The 26,458-nt window shown below is 47.2% G+C and overlaps 1 protein-coding gene across 3 annotated transcripts in view; it reads left to right on the top strand.

Moving 5' to 3' along the window:
• Positions 1 to 26,458, top strand: part of cadm2a (cell adhesion molecule 2a) — a 181,852-nt gene that overhangs the window by 117,353 nt on the left and 38,041 nt on the right. For 2 of the 3 annotated variants that reach the window (XM_076031602.1, XM_076031600.1), the window contains exons 2-3: positions 3,654 to 3,680; positions 14,228 to 14,377. In XM_076031602.1, the coding sequence (XP_075887717.1) occupies positions 3,654 to 3,680; positions 14,228 to 14,377 (177 nt within the window). The remainder of the gene's footprint in view (positions 1 to 3,653; positions 3,681 to 14,227; positions 14,378 to 26,458) is intronic. The other variant, XM_076031601.1, reaches the window with a different exon arrangement.

The raw sequence follows: 26,458 nt of genomic DNA, 5'->3' as shown, positions 1-26,458 counted from the left end.
TGGGATACAGACGACGAAAGAGGATTAGAAAGAGTTTGGAAGGAGAAGGCAGACGAGACGAAGGAAGTAAAGCGTGAATGTGTGCGTGCATGTACGAATGCGTCCTCCTGGGAGACTCAAGCCCTCAGGAAATACTCTGATCACCGCCATGTGTGTGTGTGCGCGTCGCAGTGGGAGTCGTCCATTTGAACCATCACACAGTTTATTTATGACGGCTCCCCGCCGACGGATCGGCTGTCAGAGAAACCCGGTTGCAACTGGAGCAGCTCTTTGTCCAACCAACCATCTGCAAGGCTGTCACTCCTTCGTCCTTCTTAATTTTCTCATTGTTTTTCTCCCAAACCAGGGCGCCGGAGTGCACGCTCAGGCCACTGGAACAACAGGTTTTTGTCTGGTAAAACAAAAAAAAACAAGGTAGTGGGTGGAGCTTGTGCACGTACATGGATAACTAGCATGTAGAATAATATCACATTTGAAAAACTTCCATGTATATATATGTATATATATATTTATAAATCTAAGAAAAAAACATGATTATTAGTCCAATTTGAAATTTGACAGAGACAATGGTGTCTATGCATGTGTAGATAGTCGCTGTCGTAATCGCTGTCTAAAAAAAAAAAAAGCAATCCATTCATCACAATAGCACAATACATGCAGTGCGGCCCAATGTAGCTCCTTCCTCTTGTAACTTTCTGTTGAGAGACTTTTACATACAAATGAACATCTGCTACATTCAAGCCCTCGCCAAACAAGCTTACACACTGCTGATTAAGCCTGTCACTGCCAGATAAATCTTTCTGCATTTCCCAGTAGACCAGAGTTTCTGGAGCCGGGCCACTTCTCCCTGCTGCCGCCGCACCAGTTGCGATTCATTTTACGTCAATCAGCAGACGTGTGCTTCGCCACAGTCGACGGAGAGAGATGCGAACAGCCGCGGCGGTAGAGTCGGCTTCGGGGGGGGCGGGGGGGTGTGGAAAAAATGAAAACAAAGCAAAATGAAAGGGAGCACAGTGAGGCCAGCGTGCACAGTTTGTGTATTTGCTCGCAGCGCCGGAAGAGTGAGATAAAAGTCGAGGAGATTAGAAGAGAGAGAACGAGTTCTGCGTCACCCTGGAGCGCCAATCCCAGCCAGTCCGTTCCAATCCGAGCCGGTCTGTTCCGAGCCCACCGCATTCGGAAAAGTCGCTGAGTTTCGCTTCTCAAAGTTCTGTTCTGTTTTCTGCCATGAAAAAGGCCCAGCAACAAAAAAAAAATCTCGCTGGCGAGAAATAAAAGAAAGAAAGAAGAATAGAAAATGATGGCGCACAGCGTTGTTTTGGTGGTTTTGCTGCGTTTCTGACCGGGCAGGTGTGTTGAGAGAGTGTGAGAAGTGGCCATCGTGTATTCTGCTGGGAATGCTCTGCTCCCGCAAGGTAAAAAAGAAAAAAAAGAAAAAAAAGGGGGGGGGATAAAAAGCGATTTATTCAATTTCAGCTGGCCGTGCCTTACTGATCTGTTGTGTCTGTTGCCTGGTAACTGTAACGCTTAGAGATATGAGTGAGCAGAGTGTATTGAAAGACCACCCCCCCCGCCCCGCCCCCGACTGTTTTCCCCCCCTCCCCCACTTCCACCTCTGCCTCTACTTAGCTGTTGTTGCTGCTGAATGGAAGAAGGGGGAGGGAGGGTGTTGATTTTTTCTTTTCCCCAGAATCCGTCTTCTTTTTCTTTCTTTTATTCCATTTGCGACGACTGGGAGGGATGTCGGAGGCGCAGCTGCAACTGGGAGCTCGTAGCTCGGCAGCGTGGATGGAAGGCACAAATAGAGCGAGGTCAGGATTTATCGAGGTGGCATCGCGCGCAGATATTGGTCTCTGTCACAAACTCTCTCTCTCTCTCTTTCTCTCTCTCTCTCTCTCCCTCCTCTGTTTCTTCGGTGGATTGAAGCCCATTTTCGGTGTGTTGACCAGCTAAAACCTGTTCAATGCTAAACGCGTTGCACACCAGGAGTGATTTATTAATCTCCTTTTTGTTCTTCCATTCTTGTTCATTCTACTTTTCTTCCTTTTGTGCACGCTCACACACACACACACACACACACACACACACACACACTCTTTCTCTCTCTCACTCTCAGAGCTGTTCTGGGTTCTCAGGCTCACTGGAGGCATTCCAATAGATCCATCAATTTAGCAAAGCAGTGTGTGTGAAGCATACGAGTCGTTCCCACGGGAAAAAAAAACAAACAAACACAAAAACACACAGACATGTCTGCATGCTAAAAAAAAACAACTATGTGTTGCTTATTTGGCTTCCTCCTGCGTCGAGACCGGTAGGATGTCTCCGAGGTCAGTAATTGGCCGATAAAACTCTCTCCCATATCATAGCCCACTCCCTGCGATGACGGTGACGGCGCTCCTGTTTGTGTTTCTGCTTGGTGATTACCGAGCTGTCAATCACAGGCTAATATGGGTGAAAGTGTGCAAACGCATGGCTGCACTCTCTCTGTTCCCTCTACCCTGTACATAGGGATGCACGATCACATAGCGTCAAAGAAAAGAAAAGAAAAGAAACGAGCGCGGCCGGAAATTGTCCAACAGCCTCCAACCGTATCTTCAAACAATGTACGAGTGGCAATATGGAAGCTTTAAATAGTAACGACAAAGAATAATTATTAAAAAGAGGCGAAATCTAAAATAGCTTTAATATAAGCTAATATATAACTCTAATATATATATATATATATATATATATATATATATATATATATTATATATGTGTGTGTTATTAATAATCAATGAAAACACAAGATAGAGCCCTTTTATTGTTACATATTACTGCTGGGAAACAGAATTCTTTTCACTGACTCGAGTTTGCGTGGGTCTTTTAGCAACAGGTTCAGAATCGGGATCAGGAATCGGGTTTTTGAGTCACTGAGTCAGTCACCCAGAGTGTGGACAAGCTCCACCCACTCCCAGAGCAGCTACGTGATTGGTTCACTTTCAAAGGGGCATCTCATTGCAGGGAGGGAACATGAAACCAGAGCTGCGGCTTTTCCCACAAGACTATTCAATAGTATTATTATTTCATTCAAATGCAGTTAGAATTCCAGTCGTGCAACGGGCGACACGTTTTCTGGTCTCTTTGCGGTTGGTGAGCGAGCGGCACCGGATGCAGCAGCCGCGGCGTCGGCGTGGAACACGGGCGGCGGCTGGCAGACGAACGCGCGGCCTGTGATTTTGGTCGCAGAGTATCGTCGTGTCGGATCTCGGCGGCTCGTTAGTAAGAGACGAGCTGCTCGTGATCCAGATAAATGTGACGGGACTAATTAGAAGGTGGCGTGCCGTAAGGTCTCAATTTGCTGATGAGCTAAAATGGGACGTCCTCCTTTGCCGGGCTTGAACAGTTTCTGTCCCTCCCTACTACTCCCCACCCCCCCGACCCCTACCCCCCACCAGCTTCCCCTCCAGTGATTGACACGGCAGATAAAGACGGTAGCGGCAGCGGCGGCGGCGCCTCGTGCACGGCCGCTCGCCGCTGCTTCTCCGGGAGTTTTCTAATCCGATGCTCTGTCTTCTCTTCTCTTTCCCTCTCTTTCCGCCGCTCTTTCTCTGGCATCTGCCTTCTCCTCTGGCCGCCCACCCCAACTCTCTCCTCTGCTCGGGGGACTCCAGTGGTGGTCTCTAAGGGCAAAGTTCGAGGTGAGTTCTCGGCCTGCCGCTTCCCTGCTTCTCCCGCTCAGCGCAGTGCAAAAAAAAAAACCCAAAAGAAAACCAAAAAAACCCAGAGAGAGAGAATCATGTTTGCTTTTATTCCCACGTCATCTTTGTGTTGGATCCCAAACAGCCTGACTGTTTAGTGTGCCAGTCAGTTCTTCCTTGCAATAGTATTTCGCTGTGCTGTCAAGTTCAAATTGGATTTTACTGCCCCTCCTACACCCCCCAAACCCTCCCACCAGAAAAAAAAGAAAGACAGGAGAGCACACAAAGCTGCACCGCACAGTGTTAACTTGCCCCTGCCAAAAATTGCAGAAAACAGTTTTTGATGGCTGCCATTCAGTGTGTGTGTGCGTGCGTGTGTGTGTGTGTGTGTGTGTGTGTGTGTGTGTGTGTGTGTGTGTGTGTGTGTGCGTGTGTGTGTGAAAGCGCCCGCTTTTTCCATTTCCTTTTTCTCCCACAACAGAAAGCTCATCCGTCTGCCAGCATCCATTGATAGGGCCGCTTTCATATTTGCCAGTAAATTATTCAAGCTCATAAACCCTGAAGACGACAGTCTGAGGTCATCAGATTAATAATTGAGTGTTTAACTCTGTGATTGTGCCCTTTACCACTGGCAGAGTCTGGGAAGGTGGCAGTAAATTACAGTGATCAAAATCTTCTCCATCATGCCTCATGTGTGTGTGTGTGTGTGTGTGTGCGAGCGTCCGTGTGTGTGTGTGTGTGTGTGTGGGCTGGCAGTGAGAGTGGATTATAGATCGGTGGGGATGCAGCGCCGAGGCAAACTGTTGATCTGAGAGGCGATAACCTGATTCCATTCAGCCGTGTGTGCTTCAGTAAATATGCCGTCTTAAACGGCACAAAGGCAGCCGGCTGTGACCAGCGCTGCGGCCAGTTTGACCCGCCCCGTGTGGCCGACGTACACGGCCGACCAGGGTGCACTTTTCATTCCGAGCCGAGGGCTTTTCTTCGTGCATCGGGTGGAAACAGCAGCCCAGAAAGGGAAAAAAAAAATCTGAGGAAGTTAGAATCAGTGGCAGCTGACCAGAAAAATGGTCAATCATATCAGTCATTCTGTCTTTTGAAAGGGTTATTAAAAACCTTTTTTTTCCTTTTAGGGAGCAGTTTTTGTTTGGTTTGTTTTTTTGGGTTTTTTTTTAAAGAAAAAGATAAGTGATCTAAATTTGACGAGAAAAAAAATATATATATATTTTGTTTGGTAGCCAAAAAACAAAACACACACACACACACACACACACACACACACATACGTGTGGCAGGCCGACCAAAACCTTTTCCATCTACTCCGAAATTTGAAAAAATAAAATCTGCACAAAAGCAAAAGCACTGACGGCAAGCCTGAAGCATGAGAGCTGCTGCAGGTTTTTAAATGAAGGAAACGTGGAGGAAATAGTTTCACACGTGCGCATCCTGTGGATACGACGGCGCTCCCCCGGGACGGCCGCCGGCTCCTCCGTTGTTTGTGTTCATCAGCTCTCATCCATTTTTTCCGCGCGGCCAATCCTCTCGCAGGGGGCCGGCGCTTTTAAAATGGATGTTTACCGGCCGCCGCCGCCGCCGCTGCAGCAGGAAGCCGGCTCTCTGTTTAATAACCGCGCTGGCCCTCTGTGATTAACCTGTTGTTTTTCCCCCGCAAACAGACAACAAGTAAAATGTTGTTTTCCACGCGGCCCCCCGAGCGACGCTGGCAGCTCGTCGCAATTAAACAGCCTGTTTCCTCCTCCCTCCGCTCCTCTCAGGCCACGCCCACCGCCTTCACTGCCTCTGGCTGGTGTCCCTCCTGGGCTCCTGTTCCCTCTGCATGTGTTTAACATCTCCATCTCCTTCCTCATCCCCCCTTCCCACACACACACACACACACACACACACACACACACACACCCTTCCCTTTAAACGCCGCCCTCACCTGGCTGTCGTCCACTTCTATCTCACCATGGCAGTATAGAAAATCCATCAGCTGCTTAATGGGCGGGCATAGATTAAAGTCAAGCACATGTTTCCCACCTGCCTCTCACACTGCCCCCCCACCCCCCACCACCTTTTTTTTTTTTTGTTGCAAGGCAAACATAACAGGGACTGATAAGATTCATGCTGATCGGTGCCTTGATAAAGGCTCCGTTCACCTCAGAGCGTCGGTTCGCCTGCGTTTGGGTGAGTGTGTGTGTGTGTGTGTGTGTGCGCACGCGCACTTCTGCATAAGAACAGGACAGATGTGTGTGAGCAGCCAATTACTGTACACACACCGCAACGATTAATACACCTGCCTCGTTTCCCTTTTCCCTCTTTCCTTCCCTTTTTTCCCCCTGGAGTGAGATTAAATCATGGTTATTTTGGGCAAATGTGACAACATAATGGCGTCGCTGCCAGGCCTGTAAATGAGCATGACGAAGGGCCTTATTAAACTCAATGCAGATACACAGTATTGCACGGCTGCTGCGCAGCGCAGACGACCGCACTCAGAAAAAAAACAAAAAAAAAACAAAACACAGTTTTGGCTTTTGAGTTGAACCTTATTTACCAGCAGGGGGCGATATGTGTTTCCACAGGGGAGGAGCTGTTCAGACAGTTAGCCCAACCTGCGTGGAGCCTTGCAGGCGACAGACATTGAGACTGTAGCGACACACATGGATTCTGTCATATTGAACTTATTGAAGTGGAGCCCCAGAGTCGTTCCTTCTGGAAAAGAACCACACAGTGTGGTTCAGATCCCAGACGCACTCTTGTTTTCTGGAGGAACTCATCCCAAATGTTCCTGAGTGATGCGGTGGATCACGAACCTTTGAGAGACCAGTTGAAGCAAAAGCTTTGAGCCCAGATCTTCAGCTTCAGGAAGAGCCACACTGACACACACACACACACACACACACACACACACACACAGACACACAGACAGACACACATACACACACACACAGACACACACACACACACACACAAGGAGCTGTGTTTTTTAAGTATCTGTCTGAATCTTGCTGGTGTCCCTCGAGGTTGGAAGTGGAGACCTCCCCCCGCCCCCCTCCCGCTTCGCATCCCTCTGAAATGAACAGCGTCTGCCAACACGTTGCTGCGCATTAGGAAATCACACTGTGGCTCCTCGGTGGAGGCAGAATCGGAACTCTGGTTTCAGCAGCGATTAGTCTGATTTCCCTCCGGAGCGCCGCCCTCGTCTGCGCTCAGCGTGAGAGGCGACGACGACGGTGCGGCTTCCTTCACCGCGATTAGAAGAGAAGAGTGAGGAGAGAATTTTGCACGATAAATCTAAATTGCGCCAACCTCACGCTGCCGTGACATTTTACTTAACCGAGCCAGCGTGCCGGAAAAACTGTGTGGACGGCTGCTGAGATTTCTCTCTCTCTCGCTCTCTCTTTGGCCTCCTTCCTCGCCGTCTGTGCGGTCCTTGCGGAAGCTGGAGGCGAAGACCACCAAGCTTTTTTTTTTGCTTTTGCTTTTGCTTTTGCAAACTCTAAGATACGACGAAGCGAAGCGACGACACCTTAATGAAATGTGCACCAGGTGGCACGCGGGAAGCTCTCGCACCTGCTCACAAAATCAGGCCTCTCACATGTTTCTGTGAGAAACAGGAAGGCTCATTTACAGCGGCCGCTACGGAAACCTTCCCCTTTGGTTTCTTCTTTTCACTCCCCTCAGAAGAAAAAGCGGGAAGCATCGAGTGTTAATTAATGCGAGGCGATGCTCCCGCCATGAGACGTCTGGCCTCGGCGGCTCCGGGAGAGAATCACCCGATCAGAGCTGAACTCCGGCCGCTGGCCGCAAGTCTGTTGCCTAGATGTGGCTGAACATCGGGGGGGGGCGGGCAGGCGGCTCGGTCTGTCGTCCGTTTTCTAAAAAACAGGCTCCAGGATTTTAAATTAATAGATTTCAAAAAGAAAAGAAAAAAATTTGCTCCCACATCAAAAAGTTCAGTGGTGGCAGTTTTTCGTAGTTGTTTCTTTTTCTATTCCTTCTCAAACCGCTGAAGCAGCCGAGCTTCCTCGCGCTGTTTTGCTGCTCGGAGCTGCTCTGCACTCAGACTCCCTGTTCACACCTCTCACACCGAGGACGCAAGCGGGAAAAAAACAAAACAATAAAAATCTTAAAATCCTACAGCCGCTCGAGGAAAAAAAACACAAAGCCGGGCGAGATCTTCCTCTTTCGCCTCGGTTGCTGGCCCCCCATCGTTCTCGGTGATGCCACCCCCGCGCCCCCGGCTCGGTGCCGGCTCGCTCTAATTGCTGCATGTTTTAATGACAGCGGCGCCGTCGTCCCTCTCCGCTGCCGGATAATTAATTTCACATCTCCAGATCAGAAATGTGTCCGTCCTGAGGTGCTTGTGTTCGGCCCGCGCTGAATACAAAAGTGCGGCTCCACCCTCTTGAGAGCTTTTTTTTTCTTCTTCTTCTTCTTCTTCTTCTTAGTTGGGTTGGCTCGCAGCGGGCATCTCATCACTGTCAGAAAATAAAACAAAACAACAAAGGAGAAAAAAAAAAGGCGAGGCGGGGGTTGGGAACGGGCGCCGACGCCGACAAATCCGCTGACGAGCTCACACGACGTGCGCGAAGCCGAGGACGCTGTTCGCAGAATAACAATGTGAGCGATGAGGATTCTTCCGCCTGTTTATTCTAAAGGTCATCCACGATTATTGAGGATGCAGCCAGGCTGCTGCGTCTTGTAATTGAATTAATTTATTTTGGGGTTTTTTTCTTTCTTTTTTTTTTAGTTACAGTCTTCACTTCAGACTGGAAAAACAAACTATCTGGATTTCACTGGAAAGTTCTGCTTTTGACCTGGCTCTTCCTTTTTTTTGCCCTTCATTTTAAAAGCCAGTCAATTTTCTTTTGCAATATGAATGTAACGATTTCCAATCGCTGTTTGATTATCTACTGTATCCAGTACACAGTGTGCACACCCTCTGGTATGTAACATGTTCCCTCGGAGGAGAAGGCGAGGTGTTTGTGTGAAAACTGTTCACAGTCAGAGGGAGAGGCCTGCGGCGAGGGCAGGCGGCGGCGGCGACGCGCTTCTCCAACATGCGAGCGTCTCTTCCAAGAAGTTCCCCCACAACATTCTGCTGCCCAGAAAAACAAGGCGTGGAAGTGAGCACCGAGTTTTTGCTCCAGAGATTCTTCACCGAGCTCGAAACGAACAAGGATTTTCTTTTTTCCGTTCGTTTGTCCTCATTGGTTAAAGTTTCTTTCCTCTCTTCTGACTCGAGGACACCTGACTTGTTTGATATATTCGCAGCCGCTCTTCAGATGATCAAACTCTTGACCTTGCGCGGTCTCTCCAATCAGCAGGCCTCCCTGCTGGCTGACACAGTGAATCACTCCGTCTGAGGAGCCTCCATCCAGACAACCCCTCCCAACCCCCACCCCCACCCCGTGCTGCCTTAAAGATCCTCACCCGTCAGGACCAAATCGCCTCCGAAACCTTCTCTCCGCCCGAGGGAAGCTGACACTTTGCTGCATGTTAGTGTGAGATTTCTCAATGAGAGTGGCTGAGGGTTCAGATGAGTTGATGTCAGTTTTATTATTGACAGAGTTATTAGCAGGTTTCACTGTGTGTGCTGACAGTTTGGTGAGCGAGATGCTCTTTGGTGCAACCTAGCACCAGAGTCTGGACATCTTGTTTGTTAGTCGTGCTTGTGTCCTCAGCCAGCTTGCTCCCTGATTGGCTGTTGTCGTTTCTTTAAAGATCTGACTTCAAAGACGTGGCATGGTCATCAGCAGAAGCCTCAATATTTGTGGTGCTAGTTGTTGTTGTTGTTTCTGGAGCAGCGCTAACATTGAAGGCTACTACATTTCATCACGGTTCGTACTCCATCTCGTCTGGTTTCTGAATGAGTGCTCCTTCAAGGAACACATTTAGTCGCCCTCATGAGTTGCATTTTCTTTTATCAGATTATTATTGGTGCCAGACACCTAAACACACTTTCATTGTCTCCATATTTTCCAACTTTACATTTTTAAAAAACTAGTAACTAATAGCACTACTAGAAGTTAAGTGTACAGGATGCTAGGAGGTATTCCAGCCACCGATCCTGCAGTGTTGCACAGGATCTCACAGGAATGCCGACACATTTAAAGCTTATTCTGACAGAAAGCACAAGCATTTCTCAGAAAGTACAGGCCCAGACAGAAACGATGCCACCTTGAAGCCCAGACCCGTACGCTGGTGAAAATAGCGAGTCTGCTGCTTTCATCAGATACATTCGACTGGCTTCAAAGGTGAAATCAACTAATCAAAACTGTGAGCTGGCCTCCACTGCCGGCCCATACATCACGTCTCTACAGCTCCGATGTGCTCTGGCCCTGCTGTAAAGGTCAGTAGCTGCGGGCTGTCTGTCTGTCTGCCGACCGGCCTCTCTCTCTCTCCTCCCTCCATCCCTCCATTCCTCCCTCCCCTGTTACTCCCGCCCTCTCCTCTCTCTGTGCGCTGCTCGAATTCCTAAATAAGAAAGGTTAGTCGACTCAGCTGCTCTGGACCTGAAAGGTCATGTCCGAGAGCAGACGGGAAGCATCTTTAATCAGTATTTCTTGTTTTGCGTTTTGTTCCGGAGCTGCTGTGACGTGCGTTCCTGTTTCTCGGCCGACTGCGGGAGAGCGGCGCCAGGTCTCTCCAGCTCTACAGAGAGCCGACGCCTTCACAGCGTGCCAGGATCCGGGAGTCCACATGATTCCCTGAAAGCATTGCCCTCAGCTGTGATTATTAGCCAGTGAATACACTAGTGGTGGTGGGGAGGGGAGGGGCCCGGAGTGTGTGGAGTGGTCTCACTCGAAATTAAGATTCAGCTCATCCTGGGAGACAGCTGTGCGAAGGGTGAAGGGTGAAAATTGAGCACCGGATTGTTCAGCGTTCCTCCAGAGGAAATAATGATTTTCTATTCGTTCGGGAACCGCGGTTTGCCACTTTTCCCGAGCTCGGGCTGAATGCAGCGGCGCTAATTTCATTGTGTTTTTTTGGCACGCGGCGACCCGGCGTGTCAGTCAAGGTGGAGGGCAATTAAAGTGACCCCCCAGCCGGTGGGAGGCAGCGGCGTGGTGGAGACGGCGCGGCGAGGAGGCTGGATCAAGATAAATCTAAAAGACCCCGGGAGCATGAGGAGGGCGGCAGAATATGAAAATAAGAGAGTGAGAAAGTGGAAATGCCACCCTTCAGGGATCAATTGGAGGAGGGAACATGACACATAAAGGCAGGAAGAATACAGAGGAGGAGGAGGAGGGAAGTGAATATGGAAGTGAGGAAGAAGGCAAAAGTAGGGGAAGGCGACGTGAGGAGCGGGGGGATGCGAGGAGAGGGCCTAAATTTAGACATGGAAATCAGGAAAGAACAGCTGCCTCCTTTCCTCAGGAGATACATTAAAATCAGGTCTGGGTGGCCGCAGGGAAGGAGAGGGAAAACCTTCTCCGTCGGCCAATTAGGCGCACAGAGCGCCGCACTGTTCTAATATAACCATCACCGAGGCTCCGCCGGCCCCTGCAGTCCCAGCAGGCTGTGCGGCGGTGGACGCCGACGCAGGGCTTAAGCACAGGAATCCCCGGACTTTAATCACCCAGCGTAGGCGGCGGGCCGCAGGAGAGGAGAGCAGGCGGAGTGGACGGAGGACACTGTGATGCTCTCTCTTCAAGTTAGTTTGTGGCGGTGGTTCCTGTTTTTATCTAGCGTCGTTCATTAAAGGTGTTACACGGTCAATACAACCAACAGTATCGAGGCTTTTATCTAACAGTGTAATGTTTTTCGTTTTTTTGATTTTCCCAGTTGCTATGATTTAATTGCTGTGTTTTATCAAATGATCACATGTAGCATCATGTTTCTGGTGTTTTGGTCGACTGCTTCTGCCCTTAGAACCCTGGTCTAGAGTTTTGGCTAAAGATCTGCTCAGATAGATAGATAGATAGACAGACAGACAGATAGATAGATAGATAGATAGATAGATACAGTAGATATGTCAGGCTGTGCAGATTCACAAGCAATGTGGGTCCAAATACTGATCTGAAGCAAGACACGTTTAAACAATGCTTAGTGCCAAAACAAAGAGCTTTGGATGGATGGAATCAGGGTCAGAACTTAGATGGGAGTGTGCATTGGTTTTCAATAGTTCTATTGATTTGTACAAATGTTTACTGCAAACGAGAAATCTCTTACAAAATAAGCAGGAGGTCTGTGTTTCAGTGTTGCTTTGGCTTTGATTTTCCAAATGTTTTTTTCTTTTATTTCACTTTTTTTGAAACCCTTGATTTTCCCTGCCGCTTGCATCGAAAAGCAAACGGGCGACGTCGCACACAGCTAACTCGCTTAAATGTCTCCCTGTGTCGCACAACGTTTGAGAAACTTTAAATCGTTCCACGAGCGTCCGAGTGTCACGCAGCCTCTCCGCAGAGTGAGGTAAAACAAAGTGATTTGGAGAAAAGGAGGCAATAAAGGGCGAGAAGGGTGGGCGCGGGAGGACGGTGAATCATTGGCAGATCATGCCTCATGCAAAACTTTCATGAATAAAACATCCTCCCAGCCTCGCCGTGGCTGCCATCCAGGTTTTTTCTCTCCCTGCGTTTGCCTCCTCGCTCACCTCTCTATCTCTCACACGCATGATTAACCCCAGGAGGCCTTAATCAACGCTGGAAATGACCCGTGCTCCTTGACTCAGCTCCCACCGCCTCCCCTTCACCGTCTCCTTGGCTCATCCTCCACTCCACTCGTCCTGTGGAGGGGTCTCTCCTCAGCCTCTAACCCCGCAGGAACAGCCCACCGCCACTCCACCATCATCACCACCACCTCTGATCAGGATCTTGTTTATGTTGCCCACCATGCAAAAGTAAACAAAGCACCTTCTGGTTGAAAGAGCCTAAACACATGAGAGGTGTCTGAAAATAAATAAATAAACAAATGAATAGGATAAAGTCACCTGGAGCACCAGCTGGAAGGTTTTCTGAATTAACTGCGTTTATTTTAAGCGTCCACCTGGTAAGGAGACCAAAAAAGGTTGTGAAGAAAAGCCATGAAAGGTGATTGGATGAAGTCTCCGTCTGTTGTGTTCTTGTCAGCCAATCGGATTCTATTCAGCCAGTGGCTAGCGCTCCACGGTTGAACAGTGGACACGGTCCACGGTTGTTGTTTTTTAAATCTGCACTTGTAATGAGGCGGCCATGATGTGCCGTGTATTCACAGTCACCGGGAATGTGGATCCGCTTGAGGTGTCTTGATTTTAATACCACAGCTTTTGGAAAAGGCGTCAAATCAAGTGGAACATCAGAAAACAGGGACTAACAGCAGGTGTGTTGTTCCTGCTGGAATTTTCCAATGATGCTGCAGTCATTGAGTCATTCAACCTGCCAGTCTGATGGCATTATGTCGTGTATGTGAAGCTGGTGCATAAGTCTGTGTGCATAAGGCTTCACATGATTCAAAAAAAGGCATCTGTGTTTTTCTTTGAAGTGTGCTACAAAAATCTGAAACATTTGGCCTTTAAGGTCTGCTTGCAGCAGTTGCCACCTGATGTAGTCACGGGTTGCAGAATCCTGTGCAATGTCAAAAACGACTGAAAACACTTCATTTATTAGATGCTCGCGAGGTTTATGAGATAGACTTCGGTGATGTGTTTGAGATAAAATGTCACCGAAAAACGACTTTCAGAGCGCTTTTTTTTTTTTTTTTTTTTTTTTTTTTATATTCCGAACAGCGTTCTTCCTTTATGTTTGTTGCCAACCTCCTTTTTCCTTCTCCCTGTTGGCGAGGTTAGGGGCTGCCGGTTTAAGATGGGAGAGTTAGTCGAGGATGAATAATCTTTCCAACCTAAGCCTTTATTCACACCATCTTTAAAACCCGTCCTCTGGGGACGGCGACAGGAATAGATTTATGGTTATTATTGTTTACTCGCTTACAGCTTCCCTCACACAGCTAACACACACACACACACACACACACACACACACACACACACACACACACACACACACACACAGACTCACGGGGGCTGGTGCTGTCCGTGGTGCTGAGAAGTGGCAGCCAGTCATCAGTGAGCCAGTGGTGAGGAGGGGGGAGCTGTCCTTGGTGCTGAACCCCAAACCTAGACGGAATTATGTAACGGCGTTGAGTGCCGCTCGCTGGGCGCACGCACCTACATGCACGCAAGTCCACGGAGAGTGTTTTTTAATTGCTCTTCCCTCAACAGTGGTGGTGTGTGTGTGTGTGTGTGTGTGTGTGTGTGTGTGTGTGTGTTGGGGGAGGAGGGCGTTAGTAGGGGGCTGCCGCAGGACAAAGACCCCCTGCGTTTTCAGTGTTGGGTTCCAATTTAGTGCACAGCGGTGATTGGTTGACTAGTCCATTTACTTTTAAATAAGATTCAGATTAGACATCTCATTAAGAGCACTGAGAAAAAATATTTAAGCAGCCCAGGTTTTGCAGGAAGCTCACTTATTCTGCAAGTACTTCCCTTTTTGCTCCCCCACCGAGGCAGGTCCGTCTCCTCACACCCATCTCTCTCTCTCTCTCTCTCTCTCTTGTGCGTCACGTTGCAGGCGTCAGCGGCCAGTACCCGCTGGTTCAGAACATGACGGTGACAGAGGGCGGGACGGTGAACATGACCTGCCGCGTGGAGTACAATGACAACACCTCCCTCCAGTGGTCAAACCCAGCACAGCAGACCCTCTTTTTTGGGGATAAGAAAGGTGAGTTGGAAGTGTGTGTTTGGCTGTGATGTGAAATGCGTCTGAGTATTAGTCTTCATTTGTGCACGTCGCCCAGATCATCTGCTTTGTGTTGTTGTTGTTATTATTTTTTCCCCTTGTCCACCGAGAAAATGATGCATGTTTGGAAATCCTCCCCTCTGCAAATTGAGAAATAGGCGCAATCGGCACAGTCGGTGCATTCTGTTGTTGCACCTGTATTATATTCACTGTACCATCCGTTATTTATTTATTTTTTTGTGATATGTTTGACAAACCATAATAAAGCTTTAGATGGCTGCAACCCATGGACACGCTAGCTAATGCAATGTAGAATAAATGACGGATGAAGACGGCCAAAGATTGTAGGGGTCATTGAAGTATTGGCAAGCGACAACCAAGTTGGTTCTTTGTCAATAAATCAGTTGTGGTCAGGTGGTGGTGGTGGTGGTTTATATTGACATCGCCACATTCAACATACAAGTTCCTGACTGCTGTACAAGACTGAATGTGTCCATGACTGAGAAACAAAGAGCTTCCGCTTGCATGGGCAGATCTCTCACTTACAGCTGTAGAAGCACCATCAGCTCAACCAGCGGGGCGCCGCCCTCCCTTCATCAGGCCCACACCAATCACAGGTGCTGTACACCCGGTGCCTTCACCTGAGGACCCAAGTAAAAATCATGAATCAACACCTGGAGGTGGCCGTTGATAAACCCATATACCCGCTTCTCCATGTAGCAAATGTTATTTTTATTCGTGCAGGATCTTCAGAGGGAGTCGACTCCGCTCTCTGAATCACCCCCCGCCCTCCTCCTCCACTCCCCTCCACTACCACCACCACTTCGCCCCTCACCGCGTGGGTGACCTTCACCGCAGTCATACTGCTACTTAACTCGCACTGCCTGCAGCACACACAGCGCAGCGTGAATTCAATTTGAGCTAAGACAACAAAGCCAATCACCCGAGTCGTGGATGGAGCGGCTTTATGGCCTTGTGTAAAAAATTGATGGCATCAGAGCATCCAATAATTGGCTGTTTATAATCAAAGGAGCCACTTCCGCGTGTTGTGATGCAAATTTAATAGCTAGGACGTGCGCTGATGTGTACGATAATGTGAAATATTAACACCGAAGGTCAGAGCTCGTGAATAGTCATGACTTTTCGGTGTTGGCAGGTTGAAACAGAATGTCAAGTGATCATTTTCTCATTTCTGCTGCTCAAACACAAGGGCCGCTCCCCTCCGCCATCTGATAAAGCAGCTGGTTAAATGTGTTTTGTCAAACTGCCTCTGTGATGAGATCCGATTTTCTATGAAAGGATTAATATTGCCGCTAAAAACATTATTGAGATACGTCTAAAATATCCGCAGACTCCCCAAACATCTTGATTCTGGCTGATTTAATTTCTCTCTTGTCTTTATTCGCAAAACAAATTGCTCGGCGCTGCTTAACCAGTGTGTGTGTGTGTGTGTGTGTGTGTGTGTGTGTGTGTGGTGTGTGTGTGTGTGTGTGTTGGTGGGGTGGGGGTGTGGGATCAACATGTAGGCGGAACCAACATTTTTATTTGTCTAAGAGGGAAAAGAAATAATCAAACAGATGGATTGATAAACAAAAGACCCACAAGGACCTGCTGCAGCTAGGATGGATTTCTTTTTTTTTGTTAACTCATTTTTTTTATGAGCGCTTAGTGACACCAACAAAAATTTCCATTTTTGCTTCTCGTCAACGCAATGAAAGTCCTTTGTTTCAGAAAGAAGCAGCCCGGAGAGACTGCGGACGTGAGACAGTTCTGCAGAAAAGAGAAAAAAAAGACACCTTTTAGTGCAAACCTGTGTCCCCTTTGCACACATTAACTAGCACTCACACGCACGTGCGTGTGTGCCGCACTACACAAGGCGGGGATCCACTTGAACGCTGGTGTGTTTTAATAGCTAATAAGTGCAAAGTGTTTATGCGTGACCCTCCACAGCAGCAGCAGCAGCAGCAGCAGCAGCAGCAGCAGCAGCAGCTCCCCCCTCATAAAGACGATTCACGGCTGTTATTTTGTTGATCCGCGGCCGCCGAAATGATTGCACCCAGCGCGTCTCTCCGCCGTATTATTAGTGGAGTGTAATAGAGTATGAATCACACGCTCTTGTAAGTGTCTGGATTAAGCACATGTGGGATTTACACAGTCTTCTTCCATTATCCCTCCGCCCGTGGGGGAGCTCGCCGCGTCCTCGCCGTCCAGGCGCTGCTGCTGTCTGTCTGCCGTGTGTGCGTGTGCGTGTGCGTGTGCGTGTGCGTGTGCGTGTGCGTGTGCGTGTGCGTGCGTGCATGCTTGCAGTAAGTAAATGCATGTGATGAGCAAAGCATTTAAATTTTCAACCTTTCACATCTTCGCTTACCGCCGGACCCCCTCCTCCCGTTTATTCATTGATTGATTTATCTTATTTATTCATTCATTCGTGTATTCCATAAACAGCAGCCGTTTAAAAGTAGAAGAAAAAAAAGAAGAAGGAGAAGAAGAAGCTGCTTCTGACATCAAATTGAACAGTTGATGTTCTTTGTAGGTTATTCCATATCACACCAGGGGTCAGGCCTGGGGGTCTGTATCAGGGCATTTCCACTATAGAGCTCCGAGATTGGAAATGAAAAAGCTGCCAAGGACCCTTGTAGGATCAGAAACAGCGAAAAGGGATAAGACTGATGCCCCGGAATTGCATTGCTGGTTTGGGTCTTTGCGATTTTGTCCGTGTGTGTGTGTGTGTGTGTGTGTGTGTGTGTGTGTGCGCGCGTGTGTGTGTGTTTGTGCTGTGGGAGTTGTCTTGCTGAACATGGCAAATTGCGATGCATATGCTGATGGGAGCTCTGCGATGGCGAGCGTTTCCAACGTGCCACTGGCGCTGTGAGAGCGGAAAGACGTTCCCGGCTGCGGGCACAGTCGGTTTCAGATTAATTTTCCTTGTTTCCTTTTGGGAAGAAGAAGAAGAAGAAGAAGAAGAAGAAGAAGAAGAAGAAGAAGAAGAAGAAGAAGAAGAAGATGAAGAGGGAGTAGGAGGAGGAAAGGAAGTAGAAAGATGGGGATTAGGGTGAGCACTCTTGCTTAAAAATAAGAGGACAGGCTTGCCAAACTTTGGAGTGGTTGGGGAGGGGGTGTGTGGGGGGGGGGGGGGGGGGGAGTTTTCCTTATGAACTCTGCTTGTTGATTATAAAGTGAGAGCTCATCCTGTTTATGTTTCGGTTTGAAGTGGGTGCCAAAAAGGAAAAAAAAAAAAATGGGATGCACATACACACACTGTGAAAATCAACAATCAAATCAAGGTAAAGAAATGCATCCGTGCCACCTCTTCATCGTGGCCTAATTACGATTCTCAGAAACCGTGGATCTTCCGCCGTGTCGTGCATAATGGATTCATTCTGCAGACGTCCCTCAGTGCAGGCAGCCGCTTATGTGCATCGTTCCCTAATTCAACAGATGGCTGGCTGTGCCGGCAACATGTGCCCGCGTGTGCCCGTGCACCGCAGCCAGAGTGTCACTTACACCCTGTGTTAAAGCCAGCCGCCAGGAATTAGCATAAATGTATTGGCTCTTTCAAAGGCGGCAGCGGCGTTGATGGCGCCGGCCTTCAGCCCTCCATCTCCCTCGCCCCGGCAGATGCCGTGTCGAGCAGCGTGAGAGGGTCGGGGGGGGATGGGTGGCTTCGCGAGGCGCCTCTTGTCTCGCGCGCCTCTCCAAGGTGCTCCAGCGGCCGTGAAGGGTTGTTTGAATTCCGTATTAAGTCGTTGTCCCCAGAAGTAGCCAATTTTGTCCTTTCCATCACTTACTGCCTCTGCACAAGGAGGCAGAGACGAGCGGCGGGTGGGCAAGAGGGGATTCCCGCCCTAAAGAGTCTAATATCGCCGTAAAATTGCTCTTTTTGATTTTTCAGTGTAACACACTAATGGCTTTCTTTCCTGGATTGAGATGATTTTTTTTTTTTCACGTTGAGGCATAATTACATATGATTCATTATATTCCGCTCAATGGTGGAAAGGCTCCCATGTTGTAATGACTTTCCAGGCTAAATTGGCAGGCCTGTTAAAAGATCCCATTGTCGGCGGTGTGACAATTAACTGAGTTACTCAGCACAACCGGCGCTCCAGTGTTTGTTTTCCACGGGTTGCCATTCGCTCCACCACACGATGGATTTCAGGTCGACGAGTGTCACAGTTCGCTTTCAACCTTGTTTGTTCTGTCTGGTGGCAGGAGTTGGGAATTTTAATGTATTAGCATTTGCAGCGTCACGGTTCAACAGGCACGAATGCATTTGAGGTTTTTATTGAAAGGAAGACACGCCCACCACCAGCCGCTGACTGTGGTGAAGCGCACTAGTGCTGGCTCCCTAACAACTCCTCCAACAGGCCAATATGTATGAAAAGCCACGCCCCTTACTGATGTCCTCTATCAAAAATACGTTTGTCTGTCTGTGAACTCCGCAGAAAATGTTGGTCAAAACGCACACTTCTGGAAATAAACACTTTGTGATGTCACAAAGGGCACAAAGGCTTCACGCCCTGCAGCCTCTGTTTTTTTTATTTTTATTTATTTTTTGGTTTTAACCCTTTTTGCATGCTTCCCTGAGCGGCGCGTCCCTCCACAGACTGATTGACTGTGTTTACACATTAAGATGAATGTGAGCGGGTGAACAGCTGAGGGCCGGCTGTTCGCTGTCAGGGCCCCCAAGCTGCGAAAAACGAAGGTCCTCAGACGTCAGACGTTCAGCTGTGTGAATCAATTCACAGCTTGTAGCGTAGTGTGTGCATTTGAAATGTCAGATATTCCACCTGCTATATTAATGCATGAAAGCACCAATGCGCGTGTGTGTGTGTGTGTGTGTGTGTGTGTATGTGCGCATGCCTGCTTCCTAGAAATTTAGCGGAAAGGCTTTCAAAAGTTTTCCCCAAGTAAATAACAAAATAAGAAATGTCTGACAGATTATTTTATTTTTATTTTATTTTATTTTATTTTATTTTATTTTATTTTATTTTATTATTATTCTTACCGATCGCAAAAAACTCCTCCTCCCTGCCCACCCACATCCCGAGAAAAACTGGACTGGAGTTTGGAACTTTGGAGACAGCTGTTTTTTTTATGATTATTTTTATTGCATTTTATTTCCTGGAAGAGCACCTCTGCGAAACATCCTTTCATATTGCTGCAAAGATTGGTGCACTGTTCCTGGCTGATGGAAGAAAGTTGACTGTAAATCTCCAAAGATCCCCAACGAGTCGGCTCTTCTCCCCGAGACAAGGGCCATCAAACACGAGGTGGCGAGAGTGGAAGAGGGGGGGGGGGGAGAAAAGAAAAGAAATGATGGCAGGAGGCAGGCCTTGGTGGGGATGAAGTGGAGGAATTAAGGAGGCGTTTTATGAGAGCTTTCAGCCTCGGAAAGAGATGCAAGAAAACTTTCTTTTCACCTTGACTCGTCTGCGTCTCCCTTCCTGCGTTCGCCGGAGCTTTTAAAGGGAGGAACAAAGGTTTTTCTTGTTGCTGTGTTGCTTGTCACTTAGGCGTGTTTTCACCGCGCGTGCAGGTACAGATGGGTGTATTAATTGAAAGAGTGAGATCTCCCGCCGTCGTCGTGGGTGTCGCCCGCAGATCAGAGACGCCAGGTGTCAGGCAAATGTCAGCTTTGTTTCCTCCTCAGCGCAGCTTTCAAACGCAGGCCAGGGCGACGAGGGAGAGGGGAGGGGAAAAACTGAACTAAATTGTCAAGTGCTGCAATAAATGCAGTTATTACTGCTGTTATTAGTAGCAGCACTTGTCATAGACGGCATGCAGAGTAAAGCACCTCGGGCAAGAGGGAATAATTAGCTCACACTTAGTGGCAGGCCTGATTTTTTTCTTCTTTTTTTTTTTTCCTCCTTGTGGGAAAAAGTTCTGGAGGAAAAAAGAAAAGAAACTTGGTGTAAAATCCTCTGATGGAATTTAAATTCCTGGGTGCTGCTGATGAACGAGCAGCAGTCTTTCCCTGCGTTCCCACAGAGTGTCGAGTAAACTTTTGAACGTTCACTTGAAGGACTCAAAAAGAGTGGAAGTGCCGGCACCGCGTTTCCATGAAGTGATTTGATACGAATTAATGAGGCTACGTGAAGTGCAAGTTACAGTACATCATGCACACAGAAGCACTGCAGTGGTTCTTCAGCAGTTCTTTGGGTCACCAGCGGTGCCATTTATTTTTTATTTAGCCTTTATACAGAAACTGAATCTTTTTTTTTTTTTTTTTTTTTTGCAGGATGCCCGTCGTAACAACTCTGGGGAATTGTAAAACTCAGTTTTGAAGCTATAGATTAAGGTTATAAAAATGTTTTCCCCCTATGCAGAATGCAGCCAGGGGAGGTGTTTACAGCCGCAGCTGCCTCCTCTCTGACCCACTCCTCCATTTAATGAAGTGAGGCGGGCTGTCCCACTGAACTCTCAGCGTGACAGCTTGAGACTGATGAAATAAAATGATCCCTGTCACGGGGGGGGGGGGGGGGGGGGGGGGGGGAGTTGGAAGGAAGATTCACCACAAGCCAATTATACCGGATGGAGTGTGGCACATTTTTAAAAGGCGGAAGGAAAAGATAGAACAGGTAATAGAGGGTGAGGGACGGCAGAGATATAGAATACACATTAAGGCTTTCGATAAACATTGCATTCAGAGGCCTCTCTCTATCCTGACACACACACACACACGGACCAGAACTCAAGTCCCCAGATGGGTTGTTGACAAGGAAAAGAGAACAGTCATATCCAGGCGCAGGCGGCTGAATGTATATTCTGAAATTTGCACTTTTCTCATTATAAAACTGTGTCACTTGAATGAGCAAACACCTGCCAAGGTTCTATACTAATGCATTCTGTCTGCGGATAGATGAAGGGTGAGGTGGGGGAGGAGGAGGGGGAGGAGGAGGAGGAGGAGGAGGCCAGTGGGAGGGATGCAAAAGGGCGCGGAAAGGAAAAATGAGGAGGGAGAGAAGGAAAAGGAAGGAGGGAGGAGGAAGAAGAGGAGGAGAACAGCGGAGCAAATTGAGCAAATGTGGAGTGAATGAGGGACTTTTTCTTTATAGGGTCTCGACTGTTTGGCAAAGATCCACGCAGTAAATACATCTTTAATGCGGCAGTGTAATTACCTTTCATAAACACGCACCTTCACCCCGCCGACACACAAACAGGCACAGGCGCGCTCACACCTTGTTTATTCACCTGCTGCTTTTAATGGCGGCGGCGGTGGCGGCGGAAACGACAAGGAGCACCCAATTTATTTGGACGTACGCAGGCGTGCACGTGCCACGCATGGAAATGCAGCCGTGCGTCTGTGTGTGTGCGCACGCGTGTGTAAGTGGCATCTCTCCACAGCCGCAGATGTGTTGTTCAGTTATTTTGTTCAACTCACCGGTGAATGAGGAACCATGAGCAATTGAAGCCTATTTTTTTAAATTTTTTTTGTTGGGGGTCCATCGGTGCAAAAAAGGGGAAATCATGTCCCTGTTTGTTGTTGCTGTTGTTGCTGTTGTAGTAGTAGCAGTTGTTGTTGTTAGGCACACAGGTGATAGAAATGCAAAAGTCATTTATTGGACGCAGATGACTTCGTCTTGCATCCTGCATCATGGTGTAATTTTTGGATGGAAATGAATTGAAGTGATCCAACTGTCACGTCGTCTGAGAGGGGAAAAAACAAAGATCATTTAGAAATGATTGCAGTTTAGCACTGCGACCGTGGCTGGTCGCGGCCTTTGGCTTGTAATTTGGAGGAGCAGCTAACGTATAATTATCAAAGTGCTGCCGAACAAAATAAAAAGAGTTGAGAGTCATGTTTTGGTGAGGAAAGATTTGCCGCTGTGCAGTTGATGAAGACTTGTAATCACTGGGTGAGAACTGTGACGCAAACATATTTTTTAGTCTTTGGCTCGCTAATGGTTCACTGATTATTTCCCCCTTCATCTCCAGCTCCTTCCCTGATATATCCTATTAGGATCACAATTGATGTCATTGTGTTTTTTTCTCCTCATGTCAGTCGATTAAATTTTTTTAATCAAGTTAATCACAGTCATTTAATCAGACGGATCACGATTAATCCCAATTTTCAAATACCACCCTGAAAGAAGTTTGATAAATTGTTGTAGTGTTGTTCTCTGTGGCGTGAAAATGAAACACTGCTTAGATTAAGCAGATTATTTATTCTGCCAACACCAGAGCATCCATTTGCAGTGTGTTTCGTGCTGGGGGGGGGCCAAACTCCCACCGGGAGACTTTTATGTTGCGATCTCTACGGTATTTCTTATTTCCTTGCTCTTTGCTGGCAAGCTGGTTGCCAACTGCCCACTGCTGCTCCGGAGTCATTCATTTTCATCCAAAAATAAAAGCTCATTAATTGTTTTACATTAATCACGTTACGTTTTTGTGATAACACTGGAACGCTTCATGTTTTTTATCGGACCGCTTTCCCTTTAGATGCAGATTATCAGTCAAATTCATGTTTTTTGTTTGTTTTTTGTTTTGTTTTTTTTGAAGGAAAAACTGGTTTGCATTCAATAGGTGGATATTGCGTGTTTAAAAAGTCAGCCTTCACGCTTTGATGTTGCCAGTAAATCCGTCTTTGATGGATTTGTTCCAGGCCGTCGGCGCTAATGGTCCCTAATGGACGGCAGTCTGATGCAGCAGCCATAAATACATTTACCTCCTGTGCCTGTTCATGCAGAGTGGAGTTTAGATCGCAATAGACAATACAGAGATGTCGAGACGAAACAGAGTGAGATGTGTTCCCGCAATAAGAAAAGTCCGTCCTTCAGCTTGCTACATTATTCAGAGAGTGCAGGTCTCGAAATCTATGAGGTCTACCTTATCACTAACCTGGGACCACCAGCACTGGACCCAGGTTGCTGATAACATCAAACCAGGTCTTGGTTCTGCCCTCTGAGGCCTCTTCACACCTGCCCTGTTTTTGTGCCCTTAGAAACAAGCTGAAGGTTCAACAAAGTTTTGCCACCGAGTTAAAAACCACCATTTTACCAGGAGGCTATAAACAAAGGGGCTATTTTGTGCTCTTCTCTCAAGACCCATGTAGCTTTTGGGCTAATTAATTGTGCAAAACCATTGTAGTTCAGTCCGTAGTGAAAAATAAAGTTGAACCTGTGAAAAATTAAGATCTGAAAATGGGCACAAACATGGGCCTTTTAAAACCAGCAGCCAATTTCACCAAGAAAAAGATCAAACCAGAGGGGGAAACTCTGCCTCTGCTTTTTTTCCCCTGCGGTTATATTCAGAGGGTGGAGGAAATACTAGTCAACTAATTATTTTTTGGTTATTCATATTGGGGCTTGAGAAGCTGTCTTTTTTCCAGCCTTCTGGAGGGTTTTGTGGTATCCATGGCAGTTAAGACATGATTTCATGGATAAATACCCCTCATGTTTCTAAATCCAGTCTGAATCCTCACTTTCAAGGGGATCAGGATGATCCCGCTTTTTGGCAACCGAGCCGCACTGATCTCTGCCTGAAGCCACTCGGAACTAGGCAGAAGAGAAGACGCCATGAGCTTGATTGCTTTACGAATTAAAGATCAGATGAATGATCCAAGAAGACTGACTTGGATCACCAGGATCATCTAGTTTCATCATCATAATTATTATTATTATTATTATTATTATTATTATTATTATTATTATTATTATCATTATTATTATTATTATTACCTCAGTTCATCGACACACACAGCCCATTTTACTGTCAGAGCAGGTGAGAATCAGCTCTTTATTGTGGACACTACATCTTCACCATATTAGCACTCTGAATATCCAGCGTCTTCCTCTAAACTTCTCCTCCATCCTACTGTTGCTGAGAGCAGCAGAGGAGGGGAGAACAGTTGCAGCTGCCGCAGACACAACACTATATATTTTTTCTGTCCTGAGCTCACAAATCCTCGGCCAAAGCAAATAAGGCAAGAGTTGAACAGCAGAAGCTGACAGGACGAGGTCTGTCAGGACGAGAAGCAGACTGGCAAGAAAACACACAGACTGATATTTGTTCTTTGTACATAACCTGTGTGAGTGTCCCACATTAACCTGGCACAAACATGTCCTTAACGTCAGGTCTTTGGTATCAGTCCGGTAAAGAGCCTTTAGAAATACATTTCAAAGGGGGCAACACTTTCACGTTTCAAAATTACTTAACCTATCACATTTTTTTTCCTGCTGGTTCATCCATGATACGACAGCTTGAGGCTCAGTGATGGTGTGATAGCCGACATTAGCCATGTGTAGCTACTGTGAGGCTAGCTGCTGCCGTCCATTCACTCTTGCCAAAGCCAGTCGAGTAAAACAAAAATAAATAAAATAAACTCTTTGCCGCATCTTGGTTTTCTTCAGAGGCTTTAAGAGCAGCTAGCAGCATTGTTCATGTTCATTTGTTTGACATTATTTAATTAAATTTTTTTCTTGATCTTGCGCTGGCAAACGCGTGTAATTGGAAACGGAACGGCCGTCACCGGCGCCGGGCCGACAGATACGTCTGGTGCTCGTATCAACGTTGTCGCGGCTGCTCATTCTCGGCACAGCGTGCGCAGGAGATAACCGGCGCTGCCAGGGAGGGAAAGGTACAGAACAAATGCAGTCATAAACGAGAGAGAGCAGCTGCTGTTTAGCCAAACTGATTAGAGCCGTGTCGCCATTTGCTGTAGGTTTTTAGCCCCCCGGAAGCAGCAAGGCGAAGCTATCCTTCCCCTGACACCAGATAGGGCGCCGGCTGACATTTCTCTGTATTTGTCAGGCGTGTGATCACCGCAGCAGTGTACACACAGAGGCCGCGGCGAGAATTCAACCTGTCTGCGCCTGACACCTGCTTCCTTGGTCACCTCAAGGGCCTCGACGTTTAGCAGCAGCTGACAAATTATAGCGGCAGGCGTCTGTAAATATAGCCGAGCCGTAGCTGAACCGTAGCTACGGGCCTCGATTCTGTCGCTCAAATGTAAGACCCACCGCCTCCAATTTTTATTATTTATATATTAAATATTTTAAAGATAAGACATTTCTTCTGGACATCTTGTTCCTGCCAAGACTTCGGAAAGAAAATGCATACAATCGCTGACGTCTTGCGCCGGCGACATCAACTTCCTGCAGCGGCAGTCCGGCAGCAGCACTGACATATCAACTTCCTGTGCAGTTCTACGACAAATAGGGCAATTACTTAATCTTTTAAGGTGAATCCTTTTGTTCCTGTCAACCATCATGAAAAGAAACATTCGACCCAAACTTTGTACAAATAGCACTCTTTGTCTTGCTTACTGTCAACATGTCAGCGTGCCAGGTGGGACACTTCCTGGTTGTGGTGAAATCAGCTTCGAGTTGATTGTTATGTTGATTTGGAGTTGCAGTCTGAGTGATCCAACACATCAGTAGAATGTTCTTGACTGTTCAGATGTTTGTAGTCAGTCTCAGATTTGTACGATTGTTCATAAATAACCAGTATGCGCACGCATAACAATTATTTTTTATAACACTGCATTTAGCTTAGTCATACATTTTGAAATAACGTGGACTCACGTCCAAGAAAATACAGACATGTATACACTTATATCAAGACTCATCTCTGCTGCAGCCAAATGCAGGTAACGAGCGCGGCACACTGAGCAGCGAGTGACATTGATGGAAAGTGAAAGCAAAGTAGCCTTGGCTGCTTGTATTATTAAAAGGGTTTGTAGACGAGACACGTGACGTACCTGAAAACTAAAAGTCTGAACGAGTCTCTTCACAAGCCAAGGGCACGGAAACCATTGAGAGAGGGACTGTTTGACGCACTCGACAGTCCACCAGGCCTCTCCTTCAAAGGTGCAAACCTATTTTTTGTGCATTTGTCGTCTCTTTGGTGTGGAATGTTGACCTCCCAGCATCTAATTGTGCATTCTTTCAGCATCAGTGGTCACAGGGGTGTCTTTAATTACTGTTGCTGCATGTATATATATATATATGTATATGTATATGTATATATATATATATATATATGTGTATATATATATATATATATATATATATATATATATATATATATGTATATATATATATATATATATGTATATATATATAT

Source organism: Nelusetta ayraudi, unplaced genomic scaffold (genome assembly GCF_046127955.1).
Source record: "Nelusetta ayraudi isolate G7.1 ecotype Tasmania unplaced genomic scaffold, CSIRO-AGI_Nayr_v1 ptg000033l, whole genome shotgun sequence".
Taxonomy (NCBI): Eukaryota; Metazoa; Chordata; class Actinopteri; order Tetraodontiformes; family Monacanthidae; genus Nelusetta; species Nelusetta ayraudi.
Note: the sequence above shows the minus strand (reverse complement) of the source record. Positions and strands in the feature narration are given on the sequence as shown.